Here is a 17,402-nt window from a genome sequence, read left to right as displayed (position 1 = left end):
ACAGGTTAAAAAGTCAGGGCAGAACTTGGAAACAGAAGTTCAATAATACTAATTGCTCTGATTTCAACTACACCAACATGAAAGTCATAATGACTCTACTGAAGCCAGTGGAGACATATGAAGTAAAACTGCTGTAAGACTGAATCAGGAGAACTATGTAATTTTGCCCTTCTGTGCATTTGTGGGACTCCCACAGGAATCAGCAGAGGGCAAAAATGTGTCTTTAGAGATATATGGCTTATACAGATGCAATCGGGTTGCAAAAGATTTTCAGTTCTGTCTTCAAGTTGTTTCTGGACCATTAAAAACCCAAACAATTTTCAACATGCCAAAGAAATATTCAGTCTAAATCCCTTACTTTAAACGCCCCAAAATAAGTTGCTTCTTGTGATGAATCCAGTAGCAATGGGTTTGATACCTGGATACTTATCATTTCACCAGATTTTAATTTAAAAAACCCTCCTACATTGACAGAATAAAAATGAAATTCGGAATTCCCTGACCAGTATTTGGTGCTTCCTCCCTTCATCAACACATCAGAGCGCCTTATTTTAAGGTTTGTCTTAGTCATATACACCATCAGCTGAAGCCCTCTTTTAGTCAGGTTTCCTGAAGTTTCATGATGTCTAAAGCAAATGTTGGCATAAAGGTAGTAAAATCCATCTTGATTAACAATTAGCTTTCCATCGTTGAATGTCATATTTGATAAGTTTGCCTGGCCTTTGTCATGATGCCAGGATGTGAGGTTCACTTTGCGAGTTCCTGAAGAGAGGGGAGAAAAAAAAAAATCATTATTTATAAACATGTAACAAAACTCAACATTTAGAAAGCAATCCATGGGTTTTTAGAATCAATAGCAACTACGCTTCCATAGGCTAAAGTGAGTATTAGACAATTATGATAAAAATTCATAAGAAATTTCCTTTTTTCATCATGTGTGTACTGCCATATTTGGCTTGCTATTTATAACTGTCTGCCCTCCCACCAGAACAGCTGCTGGACCATGGTCCAAAACATTTACTTGTCCAATAGTTTATGCTGAGCAATCATGCAACAAGCTCCATATAGAAATTGTGTTCCACCTAAAACTCTATTCAAGTAACAAATACTTGAGAGGAATTTGAAAGGAAAAGTTACTAATGACAAAACAGCAAATCTTGTTATCAGCCTTTAACCTGTAAGTGTTCGCAAGGAATAACTAAATAAAATCCAAAACCAAGTTATTCCCCAAAGAGAAAGCTTATGAAATCGTCCTATATTTTATGTCCTTGCGACTGTAGTGGTGCAAAGACAAACATATCTTCATTTGTGAACACCAAAAAAAATGGGGAAAAAAATCAGTGCAATTGTGCATCTTTAGTGCACATATTTTATGTTCTTGTGACTGTAGTGGTGCAAAGGCAAACACACCTTCATCTGAGAACACCAAAAAAATGGGGGGAAAAAAATTCCTTCTAACAGGTACAGGTAAGCTTTTCCAGCTCTGCCTGCACGATGGTGGCCTGGTAAACAGGAAGCTGTCCCTTATCTGTTCAGGTGATTGAATGCTCTGTGAACAGAATGAAAAGGAGCTGAGAAACTAGAGATGTTTTGATTAGTTTGTCAGCTCAGCACTGTCACTGAAAGCCAACTTCACCTATAGAGGTACAAATGTCCCCCCAGGAACTCTGGCCCAAAAGGCACCTCCTGGGTGCTAACACCACCTACCCACACTGTATCATCTCTTTGAGGTTTCAAGTTGGCCAAATCTCAGATGTTTTTTCATGTAGATCCTGGACATTAGGAAAAGGTTCTTTGGACATTATGAAAAGGTTCTTCATTGAGAGGGTGGTCAGTCACTGGAACAGGCTCCCCAGGGAAGCCGTCACGGCACCAAGACTGTCAGGGTTCAAGGAGTATCTGGACAACACTCTCAGTCATATGGTTTAGTTTTAGGCAGTCCTGCGAAGAGCAGGGAGTTGGACTCAATGATCCTTACAGGTCCTTTCCAACTCAAGATATTCTATGATTTTACTGTTGAGGTTATGCTAAGAGATTGCCTGGCAGGAGGTCAGATAGGCACTGAGAGACAGTACGTGAGTCTTCCTTCCAAACCTGGTCACATTTGACACTTCAGTTTGGTTTTGGTGGCACTGTGTTAAGCAGCAGCCTGCAACACCAGCCCAGACAGCACTGCTACTGCAGCATGTGTATTATGTAGAGGTTTATCACAGTATTTTCTGTTGAGGAGGAGGCCCTGCCGCACATATCCCACAGTCACTGCGACCTCTCCAGCTTCACACCATCCCATTATAGCACTCACCTCATCTCACAGCCTCTGCCTGCAAAAACAGAGGCATAGGCAACAGTGGAAGAAGATCCAGCCAAGGCCCATGGGCATGCCCACACAGAGGAAACACCACTGTCCTGAGAAAGCCACGCAGGCCCTGACCCTTCCTGATATGCACAAGCCACTAACACTCTACAATTTATACAGTGTAATACACAGGACATAACACAATGGATGAGTTGGCCAACTTGTCCTCCTAACCACTAGCAATTTTCAGCACACAAAACTAACTCCATTTGCTCCCTCTCAGGCACCCACAGCAGCGGGTCCACACAGGCATCAGAAGACCTTACACCTTAGGCTCCCAGTGCATGTAAATGCCTGCTTGGAATACTCAGTACCTTATTTTCCCAACATCAAACCAAAACAATCTATTCCCACCAAAATTTCCATGCCATATGGCAGGGCCCAGTGCCCTCTCCTCCAAGCATGTATCGAGGCATGACCCAGAACCACCAGTGCTCACAAGCATGCTGAGGAAAAGTCCGAGGTATATTTGACTAGTTAAAAAGATGCCTCCTGGATTTGTTTTTGCAGAAAGACATGCAGGGACAGGGGAACTGAGAGCTATGAGTCTTCCCTAACTGCCAAGGGCAAGCAACTTCTGCATGTGAGAGGAATACTTTAACAGTAATCCAGAACAAAAAGCTTCTGGCGTTCTTCCACAAAGACTCGAGCAAAGCCCAGGCTTTCAAAGGCAGATCATAAATAGTTGCTCCCTATGGCTCCAATACAGCCAGGTAGAAATTATACAAACAAAATCATAGAGAGATGTGTCTTCTCTGCAATGCCTCAAAAAAACTTCTGAAAACCATCAATTAAGCGGAAGCAAAACTAAGTTCTTAAGTCTCTTAGTCTGGAATTACTCACCTGCAAGAGATTCTGAGATAGAGATACCAGAGTACATGTCTGAAGCACTGGGGATAGCTGAGGATGTTGTAGAACTTCTTGTGCACAGTGTTAAGTCTGGCCAAAATATTGCCCCAAGGAGGCTGGGCTACCTTCAACATTAGGAGGATAGGCAAGAAATCACCGCTTGGATGGAACATCAGAGGTTTGGGACAGGAATGTATCCAGGGGACAGGGCAGAAGGCATGCTGGCATGCTGTGACTGACTGGTGGCACACTGGGTAGTTGCTAGGCAGATTTTATTTACCTGGCAAGTAAACTTTTTAGTTGCCAGTCTTAATCAACTAGCAATTTTGAAGAAATCCTTACTGGGAATATATGCTTCTCTGCTGAAGAAGGGGGAAGAGAAAACAGGTGCCACAGTTGCTTGTGAGATGCTGAGAGAGGCTCTGGGTGAAGTTTGTTCACACTGTTTTGATGTTGAGGGGAATATGCATCATTCATCCATGGTCAGGTAGAGGGACAGGCCAAGAGATGATGGAAGATGAACCTATCTGTTTTGAGCAGGGGATTAGCCTACATAGCTTCTGGAATTCCCTTCCAACCTAAATCATAAAGCTATGATTATATTAACTGAGGCGGATGGGCATTTTGCCACAATTCAGAGCTTCAGAAGAGGCCTGCCACAACCAGCAGCACAGCATAAAGATGCATTGGTAGAAGGTATGCCATGCAACCTTTAATGGAAGGAGCTAGCACTCAGCTAGCTCTCAGCACTTCTGGTGGTAATACACACAAATCTGGAGACACCAAAACAATCAGTACCCCAAAACACAGGCAGAGGAGAAAACTGGAGCATAAAACTGCCCAACCATTTGTTCATATATCAGAAACTGAAACATGACGCAAGCCATGGGACAGTCAGAAATGCTGCAATACATTATCTTCTGTGATAAAATTTACTATGGAGCCATGAAAAAAAAAAGTACAAGGTAAGTCATGTTGACAGAGAAGGAAGAGGTCAGAGATAGTGAGTAAGATAACCTTCCAGACATGGTAAAAAGCATTTTTTAAAAAGTCAAGATAATACACTTTTTTTTTCCTGGTAACTGAAGACAAATCAAAACAATGTCTTGGACATTTGTGAGCAAGAACTAAGACTAACAGAAATGAGTTTCAATAAAACTAATTACTAAGAAGGAAGATGATGGGAGGGTAACAGAAGAGAAAGTAGCCGGGTATTGAGAGTATGTTTGCATCCAAGTAGCTTTCAGGTATAAATAAAGCCTGAGGGAAGGACCAAGGTACTGTTTGCTCTGAAAAAACTGTTTTGGAGGCAAAGGGCAGCTAAGCCAAACCTGTAGTTGTAAACAGCTCAGAATACTACAACATTTCCTTAGGCAGCTAAAGGTATCAATTCATATCCCAAACAATATATTTAACATTTGCATTTTTTTCTGTTTGTGATTTTCTCCTTTAAACTGTGACTAATTTCTGTAATCAATGTATAAACCAAAATTCACTGTTTTCATTTAAAACCTAGGTAGCATTTATAGTGAGCTCTGGTAAAAAGCAACCAGCAAGCATCCAGCTTTAACCTAAGGCAGCAAACCTAAAAAATATACACAGCAAGCCAAACCACTACGGTTTCTGCAGCCAAATGATGGGTGGGGACACCCAGATCTGGGAAGGGTTATTTTCCCCCTCCCTCACACTCCCCTCAGCTGCAAAAGTCCATTTGGGGCTTGATATTATTGTGAAACAGGTAAAAGGAAAATGTTCCTCAGAGACACTGCTCAGTGCCCCTTCATGAAGGGTGTTCAGTGGCAAACTACTTAAAATAAAATCCTGTTTGACAGTGATGAAACCCGATTTTTTTTTCCTGACATTGTTTATTTGGGGTCAGAGTGATGACAGTAGAGAACCTTAAAATACTAAGAAAAGATCTGTCCAGACTCATGGATGGCACAAAACAGTTTAGAAGGATTTCAGACACATAGGGTAAGGAATCACAGGAAGAAAACAGAAATTGCCATTTGCAGTCAGAGGAAACAGGATGGGAGAGAAAAACTCCTGGGTTTTTTGCCTGGTTGACCCTCAGGCAAACTCTTCATCCTTCATGCCTGTCATTAACCTCTATGCTACCCAGCCAAGTGGGTTCTGCCTCATACCAGTAAGCATGATAAAGTGCCTCACAACCCGTAGGTTCAGGGTTCCAGCTATCCGTAAGGATGCAGTCCCTCACTGCTGCAACACCCACAAGGACCACAGAAACTGTGCTCATGATTAACATCCTAGCAATGCTCTTCCAAAAAGAGGCAGAAGCCATTATGTGCCAGATCAGGAAGGAGTATGTCCAACTAATCACATTGGTAAGGCGCTGATCTGCTCCAAGGAGAAACAAAGCAGCTTGTTGTCACAGGCACTGTATTTCTGAGAGTTCCCGCAGCCTGTGCTATTAAAAAAAAAAGTGAAGAGAGCAAGAAAGAGCAATGCCTCCCTTGCCATTCTGCTACATCACTCCCTGGAAGGTTAATGCAGTGATGCACAGCAGTAAAAATTATAGGCTTCTAGCCCTGATAAAAATACAGTTTACAGCAACATCTAGGTAGTCAGCAAATAAAATCCCCACAGGAAAAGGTGGATTTCACAAAGCCTGACACTGACACACTCCACTTCTGTAGATTTAAGTGATCTGTCTTTATGATTAGCAAATTAATTGAATCCTTCCAAAGACTAAATGCTAAGACAAGTTTACTGATACTGCATCTTCTACTGCTGACTTATTTCAAAAGCCATAATCTGACTGAAATAGAAGCTTGTCAGGAGGCATTTGAGCTAATAAGAAAGCTTGTAGAAGTTCTGACTGCCATCTCACAAGCTCCTTAAGCTCTCTGCTTATAAAAGCTCTGCATCTTGGCAATGCCAATGCACTTGAAGGGAGAAAGAATCCTATCCCTTCAGGCAAGAAGCTAACCCCTTGTGTACAGGAGTGCTTTGTCTTTCAACAGGGCAAGGTATTATTATGCAGGCTGCTGCAATCACAGATTTCAAGCCTCAACACAGAATTCTCCTTTGCTTTGGCTATATGAAAACAGAAAAGCAATGCACATAGCTTAATTAACAAGGAGTTCAGGACTGCAGAACATACACCTCTTCAGAGGAAGACAACAGTGGTGATCAATGCCCGATCCTATTTTGAGATGCTCTGTCTGATAGCTTCAGAATAAACTGGTTGACTTTACCACACCAATGATGATTGTTTTGTTGAGAATACAGAGAGAAAAATCTCAACTGACAGCGCCCCAGGGCAAAAAAGGAAACAGCACTAAGTTATCTTAAAACTGTAGGAATTAATCTTTTCCTCTAGAGTGTTCCAAGGCAGACTCATGTCTTGTTCCCTCATATTGTACTAGCGAGGATATTCCCAAAGCCATCCAAAGATACCTGGTGCGTGGGGAATAAGAGCTCTAGCAAGGTAAAAGAATGCCATCCTCTTACCACAGGGGCAGATAAAAGCAACAGAAACATTTTTTTTCCCCCTACTCAGTCGCTCAGAAACATACTGCATCCAAGTCAACACACTGACCAGAAAAACAACACAACAAATTCATTCTCATTATCAACAGCCATTTCTGAAATCCCTGTCTGTTGCTGGTATTGCTGGACTGTTTTCATATACTTCACTCTAATACATTTACAGTAGTAGTATACATTGGAAGTATTCACTTAAAACTGAACTTACCAGATGGAATATTCTTATCATCAATAATGAGATGGGCAAAAGGCTGCTTCTCAGGTTTGTTTCTCTTGTACAGATCCATTCCTAATGCCTCCATTGCAGCTAGAGATACAAAAAAAAATTGCATTAAGTCAGAAAGACAAGTTTAGTAAAACTAAAATACTTCTTATTCACAAGCCAACACCTACCTTTTTCTGGTCTTTGCGGCACTCTTCCCATGACACGCTGGACTTCCTAAAATGAGAAAGAGACATTGCTTTGATGTTGTCTTGGTTCTGTAATGTTGTATGTTGCAGTTAGTTTGCACAATTACAACACTCTTGAGTGTATGCATATGTGGGTGTTGTTCTATTTACAGTATGTTCAGATGCCTGGCATATATATTCTCATATTTATATGATGTATAATATGAACACACAGTTTAGCTGCCACCATCAAATTACTCCCTCTGTCCAATACATCTGATAAAGGCGGACAGGAATGATGGTGTGTATGATCACTGCACTATTTACTGAAGTAGTAGTGACTGGACATTTACAACCTTTCCTACTTATTGCACTTGGAATATTTCTGTAAGTATAATGGAACAATAACTGCTAAGAATGCATCACATACAACAAAGGAGTTTATGAATGGGTTTAATCACTTGGGGTCAAAAGGTAACGAAAGAGGCAGTTCTACATAGGGACTAGTGTGTAATGACACTAGCAACTAAGGAAAACTAAGTTCTGAATTTCATTTGTGATGAGGTAGATGATGAGGTAAATGAAAACCTCCACCCCTCTCACTTGACCACTAACAGGGAAGGTTGCAAGACTACAAGGCTTTATACTTAAGGCTCACTTCTAACAAGGTATGCAGGAACTGAAGGACTAAGCATCTTCCACATCTGTACTGGGCCAAATGGACTGGGTGCCAGAGTTTGGAAGTATGCATTCTTCAAAACTGCAGATGGGTTTCATTCGTATTAAAATTCATGTTACGCAGAATCAAGAACAGCACAAGTAACAGACATCAAGCACCACAAAAAGCCTTGCTTTTAATAATCCACACCTGTTTTCTTCTTGAGAAAACATACAAACAGCAGTTTTCAAAAAACTAAGCAGCCTGTTCTTATTATAAGCCTTGACTGAGTCTTGGAAATATTAATACATCATCAATGACAGACAGTGGGATCAAGTGCATCCTCAGCAAGTTTGCAAATGACACCAAGCTGAGTGGTGCAGTTGACACACCTGAGGGATGGGATGCCATCCAGAAGGACCCGGACAAGCTGGAGGAATGGGCCTGTGTGAATCTCATGAGGTTCCACAAGGCCAAGTGCAGGGTCCTGCCCCTGGGTCAAGGCAACCCCTGGTATGAATACAGGCTGGGGGATGAAGGGATTGAAAGCAGCCCTGGCGAGAAGGACTTGGGGGTACTGGTGGATGAAAAGCTGGACGTGAGCCAGCAGTGTGTGCTCACAGCCCAGAAGGCCAACTGTATCCTGGGCTGCATCCAAAGAAACATGGCCAGCAGGTTGAGGGAGGGGATTGTGCACCTCTACTCTGCTCTGGTGAGACCCCACCTGGAGTCCTGCGTCCAGCTCTGGAGCTCTCAGCACAGGAAAGACATGGACCTGTTGGAGCAGGTCCAGAGGAGGGCCACAAAAATCATCAGTGGGATTCAACACCTCTTCTCTATGAGGAAAGGCTGAGACACTTGGGGTTGTTGAGCCTGGAGAAGAGAAGGCTCCTGGGGAAACCTTATTGCAGCCTTTCAGTTCTTAAAGGGGGCTTATAAGAAAGATGGGGACAGGCTTTTTACCAGGGCCTGTAATGACAGGACAAGGGGTAATGATTTTAAACTAAAAGAAGATAGATTTAGACTAGATATAAGGAAGAAATTTTTCACAATGAGGGTGGTGAAACCCTGGCCCAGGTTGCCCAAGAGAGGTAACAAATGCCCCATAGATCCCTGGGAACATTCAAGGTGAGGATGAATAGGGCTCTGAGCAACGTGATCGAGTTGAAGATGTCCCTGCTCATTGCAGGGCTGTTAGACTAGGTGATCTTAAAAGTCCCTTCCAACGCAAACTATTCTATGATTCTAATGTTAGGTTCAATCCTCAGTTCTGTCCCCTGCTCCCCCATGATTCTCCATCTCTGCTTCCTAAAAAACTGGGTTAATATTCTACTTGCTATTCAGAATACCTCATAACATGGAGCTGTCAAGAAGATGTTTAGTAAAAGGAAACATTTTGCTGAATATAGCAAATCATATCATCTTTGAAACCTGAGTGGTCCTTTGTTTTGTTTTTATGTCACACACACTCCTGTTCATCTGATTTAATTCCATGTATATGCAATATGCCTCAGATTTGGCCAGATCAGCAATGTTCCACTTTGCTCTCAATCACTTCAGTGTTTTAGAAGTTGAAATCCTGCTTTGAAAACATCTTGAGTCCTGCTTTTATGTAATTTTGCAGCCACAGTGAAATTTGTAACACCTTAGTTGGTACATTTATTACTCTCACTTTCCCCTTTCAGTATGTGTTTAAATGTTAAACCAAAATGAAAAGCCACAGCAGTATGGAAGTTGTAGGATGACTATCAAAGCATAATACTTCAGCAGAGAGATGCTGATTTTGTAGATAAGAAACATTAAGATGCTTTCTGCTGTAAAGACGAGAAGAGGAATCACAACTTCAAAAGAAGCAAAACTCATGTCCACCTCCCCCATTTATATTCACTTCCCCTCTCTTATCTTCCTACTTCAGTGTCAGTTCTAGGAGCATGAAAATGAAGCTTAATTCTAGGAGATGCACACTGGCATCAGCCTCTAGCCACACTTGAGCTCTTTAACTTCATCAGAAGTAGGAAGACAACAAAAAATTGCAAGTACTAGATACTGCAAAAAGTGGCAAAAGCCTCTGAAGAGAACAGGATTTAAGGTAAAAGAGACTGGGAGATGGACAACACTCTCAGAGATTACTCCACCACACCTACTCCCAACCCTTCCCCTAGAAAGGGAAGACTCCTTTGTTTTTTTGCTTTCTTAGTGGAAACTTCTCAGATGTGGAGTCTGCTTTCATATCCCTTCTTTCTGGGGGATGTGATAATGTCCTTGCCTGGAGAGCCTGCTGGGCAGATCCAAAAAGAGCTATATACATTTTAATCTCCTATTATCTAAACTGGTACTAAGAAAAATCCCGTGGCTGGTAACTGCACAGCCCTTGAAGCCCCTGAACTGGCCAGTTGCTATCCTCCTCTTAACCTACATTCTTCTTAGGAGTACAGAGTTCTGCTTCTGCACATTTCCAATGGTGTTCTAGCTTGAGCAGCTGGATACCTCACCTTCTGAGATCTAGCAGCCTGACTCAGCTCATCTTCCATGCCGAAAGGAATCCGAAGAATCCAAACGCAGTCTGAGCTGCTTGCTTTCTAACTGTTGGTGGTGCTGTTCATCTGCAACCTCACCACTTGGTAAGGAGAACAACTACTCAGGAAGACTCGGGTCCACAGCTCTCCTTGTCCTGATGGTCTGAGCCTACTTTCCTGTTTCCTAGGAGCATCTCTCTCTGACAGGAACACTCTCCTGTACTCCTCGTGAAGCTATGCTACTATGCAATTAAGAATGCAAGTGTCATTACAACCAAAGGGAGATTATAAGCATGAGCCCAACACTAACACACTGAAAAGAGCTGGAGACTGGCTCATGTTCATTGACTCTTCTGTGTGCTTGTCATTGGATTAGAAGTGGCTAGCCTGTGGCCAGAAAACAAATCCTCTGTCAAAAGAGCTCTCTGAACACTGGACTAGAGTCAAGTTTTTCACTTGATTCTGACCAGCCCCACAAAATTTTGATATTCCTTTCTGTTCTGTTGTCCAGGGTTCCAAAAGGAAGCTGAAATACGTTAACTAGTCCCTAGATTACAGGGATGGAGCTGTGGGTTTCCTCCAGAAGAGTAAGCAGTTCAACACTTTACTTGATATTTTACTTCATGTTTCTACAGTTCCAAGGGGTTGATACACAAACTACCTTAGAAAAACATTTTAGCATGTACTTGCTTCTGACCCTGAAGGACTCAAGGACCTCATTTTTCAGTGGATGTCTGAAGATATACAGATGTCTAAAGATGGCCTCTCAGTGAGATTATAAAAATCCCCTGGTATCCTTACTGCAGGGAATTAAGAGCTAGGATTTTCAAAAATCTCTTAAGTATCAACTGCATTCTTTATCACCTGAATGTCTTTAAGCACCTCATACCTAATCACAATGTACACTACCATTAAGAAAGCAGAAACAGCTCAACAGAACCTGTCACTAAGACACTGCTACAATGGCATGAGAACTGCTGACAAAATATTACCAGTGACTTAAGACTGCCACACACAGAGCCATGGGATCTACCAAGCTGTCGAGTTATTTTTTGAAAAACTGTACACAAAAATCACCCCACTCTGTTAGTCTTACGATAAGCTGTACTTGTATATCTTTGCGTCATTTGCTCACTGCCCACCAAGTCAACTCTGCTGGCCTGTTTCCCACATTCCAACCTGCTTCATACAGTCACTGTTTAAACAACAGACAAGCAGCCAGTCACAAAAATAAAAAATGTGTCTTCCTTCATCCAAAAAAATTGAAAAGTTCATTGGGAAGCTGCAAAACTTTCATATTTTAAAAGCTAAAATCATGCTTTAAGTGCCTGGAAAATTGGGAATTGCTCTTTCCTCATCCACAGCAGGCTGCAGGTTTTAACCCTTAGCATCTCAGCATCTTCAAAACAAAAACAACTCTTCCTCTAAGTTACATCCGATGTTGAGGATGCAGAGACAAGGCTGCATTCAAACATGTGACGTTTGTGAACAAGCTTTCCTCTCCTTTGGCTTTTACAATATCTCAGTATCTCCTTTGAGCAGCTATAGGTAGCCTTTTGAGGCCAATCAGAAGAGAACCCCTCTGGACATTCATATATTGCTTCAGCTGTGATCTTACACCTCCTTTATGCAGGTGTTTCTTCTACTACCTGAGTCCTTTAAGTCCAGCTAATAGCAGGAAGAAGCATCTGATTATCTTGCTAATCAGGAAGGAAGTGAAATAGAAAGTACATGAACCAATATTCATCAGAAGATAGTTTAGAGATCAACCTCTATCCAAATGAGTAGTCTATTGTCTGCAGAAAAAACAAAGGCACGTAAGGTTGTAGGATGGAAACTGAAATTTTAACAACTTACAGCAATTACTTGTGAAACTTTGACTTTCCTCCATAACTATGTGTACTTTAAATGTCTGCTAAGTATACAGATCTCTTTAGAAGTGCTGCCCTGGAGGTCTAGCAGAGTACTCTGTTGCCATATAGGAGACTAGTTTACGCCCAAACTCCCCAAGCTGCTAGAAGCTGGGAGTATTGCCAGGAAAAGTTACTTAGGAATTGACTCAAGATATGTTTGCAGTCCTTTCTACTTCAGGCTCATAACAGTCTTCATAAGAACTGTGGTTAGTGCACCTGGACTGCCAAAAGGTTTTTAGGGTTACAAGCAAAAAAAATTAAGCAAACAGACAGGGTAGGAAAGTATATTATTTGTCTACTTGAAAGTTTATGTGCAATGCTGAAAATGTGCTTTTTACTGAGTAAGCTGTTGCCCAAGCAGTATTTTCATCCTGGAATATGTTAAGAAATTCACCATTTGGTTTTGATTAAAAGAAAATCTTTAATTATTATTTTTTCAGGAGACAAATGTTTCTAGACCTGACCTTGCAGCCCTGCTACACTGGTTTTCATAAGAGCACTTTCATTTTCAATGTCAATTCCAGCTTTAGATTTAAGCACTAGGTCTACAGGTGTGCAAAGAAAACAGACGAGAACCAGTGCAGTAAGCTAAAAGCTGTAACCAGACCATAAACCTGAGCAAAAGCAAGTTGTCTATTTTCGTTTCCTGAACAGCTTGAATTGTGAAAGACAAAATATTGAAAAATCACAAACTTAGTGACTTAAATGGAACACTTTAAAATATCATTTAACATGCTGCCAATTCAAATAAGGATATTGGTTCTTAAAACACACACAGATTAGATTCTCCTTCAGGAAAGTGAAGAAAGCACAGACAATAGGAAACTTCTTTCAAGTCACATTAGCTGCATTGCCACACATAAAGGACTAGCACAACTGAAAGTGAGGTGAATCTGTATCTCTGCCCTTCATTGTAGCAGAGCTAATGAAAGGCAGAGCTTACAGAGCATGATAAAGTATGATTTTGCCTTAACACTGTTTCTTTCACTTCTCTGATATACCAAAAAGATGCAAATGTAGCCCCAGGCAAACATTTTCCTATTTTGCTCTGTGTCATCAATATACAATGACAAAGCATCCAGAATACTGACCCAGCTGCTTAATACATTCTGTTACATTCAAAGAAAATTCAGAGTCTGATTACTTTGGCAAGGAAAATTTTATTGTTCTCAAACTAATGGTCATCAGCCAAAGAAGTTATCCCTACTCACTACTTATCTTGGCCACGGACATTGCAGCATTTAACCTCCATCCAGAATGGCAGGATATGCAGCCTCAACTAAAGCCAATGCCTTTGGTGAGTAATCAGCAGTGAATGACCAGAATACAGGCCTTCCCATTCACTTACTGTAACAAGCTCCTTACTCTGTCATGGGAGCTGCATGAACCAGCAGTCTAGTACCAGCACACAGAACACAGAAGTAGGTGTAGTGTGAGACTGTCTGTAAAATGCTGGAAGATAAAACTAATCCTACAGTTAACCTTTTTTTTTTTTCTTAAGCTTTTCAAGGAGGTGGCTAGCAAATGGGACAAGCCATGAACTCCTACGTTCCTTTAAGTTCTGTTCACAAAAAGATGTCACCCAGAGTACTCCGTTAAAAGCAAACTTTAGGAGAATTAAAATACCATATAACTAACTCAAGTACAATTCACTTTGTAAAGTGCACATGAGATCAGCTCAAATCTAATGGAGTCTCTTTTATGAAAAACTAAAGTCTTATGCAGATGTGAAGAAGTAGTAACGGACCTGGTAAGCCAGGAAAACCAAATAGCATAGCAAATATTCAGCTTTTAAACAGCCCATAATTAGCACTAAACATTGTCATGAACACACAGAGTGATCAAAGGCAGTAAGTGCAGTAAGAGATGACTGTGGCATATATCTGGCTTGCCGAGGTTTCTTCATTAGGGCTGCCTTCTTTAGCTGACTACTTGTGTTATCTGTGTTTGGGAGCAAGCTGTCACTGTCATTCTCAATTGCTGGGCCAAGACTGCCCGGTTATCATGCTATGGCAAAGTAGCTCTTCCGCCAGTGTGAGAATGGTCTGCACAGAAAAAGAACTAGCAACGTAAGCAGGAAAAAAAAGGAGATACTACTCCTTGTTTTGGGTTGAAGAAAGAGTAAAAACAAGAGCAAATGTTATCTCCTCTGTCTTTCAGGCAATATTTTGCTTATTGATGATCTTGACGTGGGAGAACCTTGTCAGAAACAAGAGTTAGGAAGATTGCTTTTAAAAAAAAAGTGGAACCGTCCTTTCTTACGAACATCCAAAGTGTTGGCAAAACTATACAAATATTAGAATAAATGACTAGCATTCAGGCCCATCCAAATGTCAGAATGGCCAACCAACTAACTGCAATCATACTTTCTCAGTGCAACTTCAAATCTGTCTGTCTTAAGAAAAAATGTGTTTGAATACAGAATTGGTTAACGACTACCAGGCTCATGAGGAAACACAACATGATCTTGGATGCAACTTCAGGTATTATTTAGAAATACCAGAAGGTACTTTCTAGAACTTACCTCCAAATACAGATGTTGGAAAAATTGTTGTAAGTTCAACAGGAGCACAAAATGAAGGAACACACAGTCTGTCTGCCACTTACCTTCTGCACAGCTCTTTGGAGAGCCTGTTTCATGCCTCTACATGATTCTGGCATTAACTTCGCTTCTTGATTTTCAAAGGATGTATCATGCAAGTCTGTATTTTCTTGATGTCCAAAAAGTGTTCTGACACAGTGTGCGTGCTCTTTTGAAATTCTAGTAGGGTCCATCTGAAACAAAAATATAAGTACAACCATAGCTTTAAGTGTCTGTCCAAGAGATATTAAGAGCATTTAAATCAGGCAGAATTTTCAACCATCTAAAAGTTTGGCACCTAGCTAAGTTTATTATCTAAATTTTCACTGTAAACAATTAGGAGAAGAGAAAGTTCCCCATATGGAGGTTTATTTCATCCAACAAATGTGAAAGATAGGAGAATGAATTATCTTCTGTAGCTGCCTAGTTCATAGCTTAGATTGGATATCTGACTTTGAAAAATTAAAGATGAATCCCACTCTTACAGTAAAATCAGTAATCCTGAATTACGTTTTTGACCACCCAGTGCACTGTCACAATTATTTTAGCAGGCAACATACACAGCCATCCTATCTGTAAAAACTATAGTTTGCAAGATGACACACAAACACCAAGTAGAAGAACTTGGAGAAAGTATGTGCAACATCTAGCACATTTTCATGAGGAGAAACAGAAGAGCAGAAACCAGTTATCACTGAAAATGTTTTGTGGGCAAGAGATATTGCTGTGTGAAAACAGTCACCAAGTAAGATGGCACAAACTCAGAAAGACCAAAAGGTGATAAAACTGTACCACAAAATAACCCTGCTTCCTGGGACAAAGACTGGTAAATCTAGAATACCTGCAACATACTTTTAGCAATCAGTCTTTGTGATTGAATCAAATATACTTTTAAACTGTAAGTTTAGAATACTTCTGAATTCTATCACGCAGATAAATTGGAAGGATATTCCAAGGAGTAAGATTGTGCCTTGACAGTTTAATTGCATAAACATTATTTAAACCACTTCACCCTCTCCCCCACACTCCATATACTTTACACTCAAGAGACAGTAACCACTATCTTTCAGAGATGGCCTAAGACTCTCAGTAATTGTTCTCAACTGGTATTTATTCCACTTTTACTTCAGGCTTGAAGAAGGGTTTGTGCATGCACAACCTTGTCGTATCAGGTGGCCTAATAAGGAATATTTACTTCTATCTTTCCGCATAAGATGGAAGGAACAATTTTAACTGAGACTTATAAAAGGTAATATATTATTTGTAATCACGATGAGGAAATGCCAAGACATTATGGGTAGTGCCTGACCAGTGTTCAGTTTCCTTTAACATAACACTGAATAAAACAGATCATCCAAAGGACATTTTGCAGAAGACAAAACAGAATGAACCAAACGTGTTATATTATGTGTTCGCACAAACATAAATTCAACTCCCTAAACTCAAAAAAGAACCAAGGTAACTTAAAAGCATAATGTTAGGATTACAGAAGTGAATTTCAGTCTACACCAGCCAGGCAGCCATCCAACAGGTAACACACTGCATAGAAACATTTGTTGCATGGATGACAACACCAAATGCTGCCTGGTACCATCCTTCTGCTGAAGTGTCCGGATGAGAGCTGTTCACCTGATTCATTCAGACCAATGTCAGCCCTTGTGACCTGGTTTAGCTGTCTCAGTTATGCCTGCAGATTTGGAATGAAACAGGTCAGAAAAGGATCACCTGAAGATCAGAAGATGCCATGGCTTTGAGCAGAGGGATAGAGATGAGTTACAGAATTGCTTGGAGGCAGTAACATCTTCCAGGGGTGGCCTGACCCAGCAGAATCAAAAAGAAAATCTGTGTATAGCCATTACAGTACTATGAATTAAGCACTAGAAACTACACTAATGAATTCTGAAGTCAGCTTTTTGCAGTGCAGCCCCATTAACTGTTTTAAGCTGATAAACCAGCATGTCTGTGCTCTCACCTTCTTCACCACAAAATTTCATCCCTTGGCTCTCAATCTCCTCTTCTAAATCAATAACCTATGAGGAATTTCTGCTGATCTAATTTCCTGGAAGATTAGCACCATGAAAACCAGCTGACTTAGGTATTAGACAAGTATCAGAATCAGTACAGGGACAGGCATAGGAATCAAAGAGCAAGAAAGCAGCACTAGCTTTAATGACTGTAAAACTGCACCCTAAAAACATCTCTCCCACTATGTTCCACTAGTATCCAAAACTCAGGAAATCAACTGTAAACTGGAAGAAAAAAATTGAAGCACAAAATGTTTACCAACAGCTGCTAAAAGGCAGTTAATACAGAAGGACCTGGGTTGGAAGGTACCTATGGAGGTCTCCAGCCCAGCTCCCTGTTTGAAGCAGGGCCAACTTGTAACTTAGGTCAGGTTGGCAAAGGCCTTGTCTAGACAAGCTTTGTGCAATTTCCATCAATGGAAACTTTCAACCTCTCTAAGCAAACTGTTCTAAAATGTAACCACTTTTATTGTATAAAAACACTGGTTTTGATGTCCAGCTACAGTTGTTCTGGCTGCAATTTATTACCATCTCTCTTTTTTTCTGGGCACTTACGAAGAGCCTGGCTCCATCTTTAGGCAGCTAAAAAAGGTGATCAGCTTCCC

The 17,402-nt window shown here is 40.9% G+C and overlaps 1 protein-coding gene across 1 annotated transcript; it reads right to left on the bottom strand.

Annotated features, from left to right (window-relative positions):
- Positions 1-340: 340 nt before the first annotated feature.
- TNFSF11 (tumor necrosis factor (ligand) superfamily, member 11) lies at positions 341-17,022 on the bottom strand (the record flags this gene model as incomplete). The annotated part of the gene is given in 6 exon segments (XM_010281477.1): positions 341-762; positions 6,924-7,022; positions 7,109-7,154; positions 14,800-14,967; positions 16,746-16,868; positions 16,870-17,022. Coding segments are annotated over 6 exon segments (1,011 nt in total), but the record flags the coding sequence as incomplete, so codon positions are not given.
- Positions 17,023-17,402: the final 380 nt, after the last annotated feature.

This window comes from Phaethon lepturus, unplaced genomic scaffold, assembly GCF_000687285.1.
Source record: "Phaethon lepturus isolate BGI_N335 unplaced genomic scaffold, ASM68728v1 scaffold13842, whole genome shotgun sequence".
NCBI classification, from domain to species: domain Eukaryota; kingdom Metazoa; phylum Chordata; class Aves; order Phaethontiformes; family Phaethontidae; genus Phaethon; species Phaethon lepturus.
This window is presented reverse-complemented; position numbering and strand designations above follow the sequence as displayed.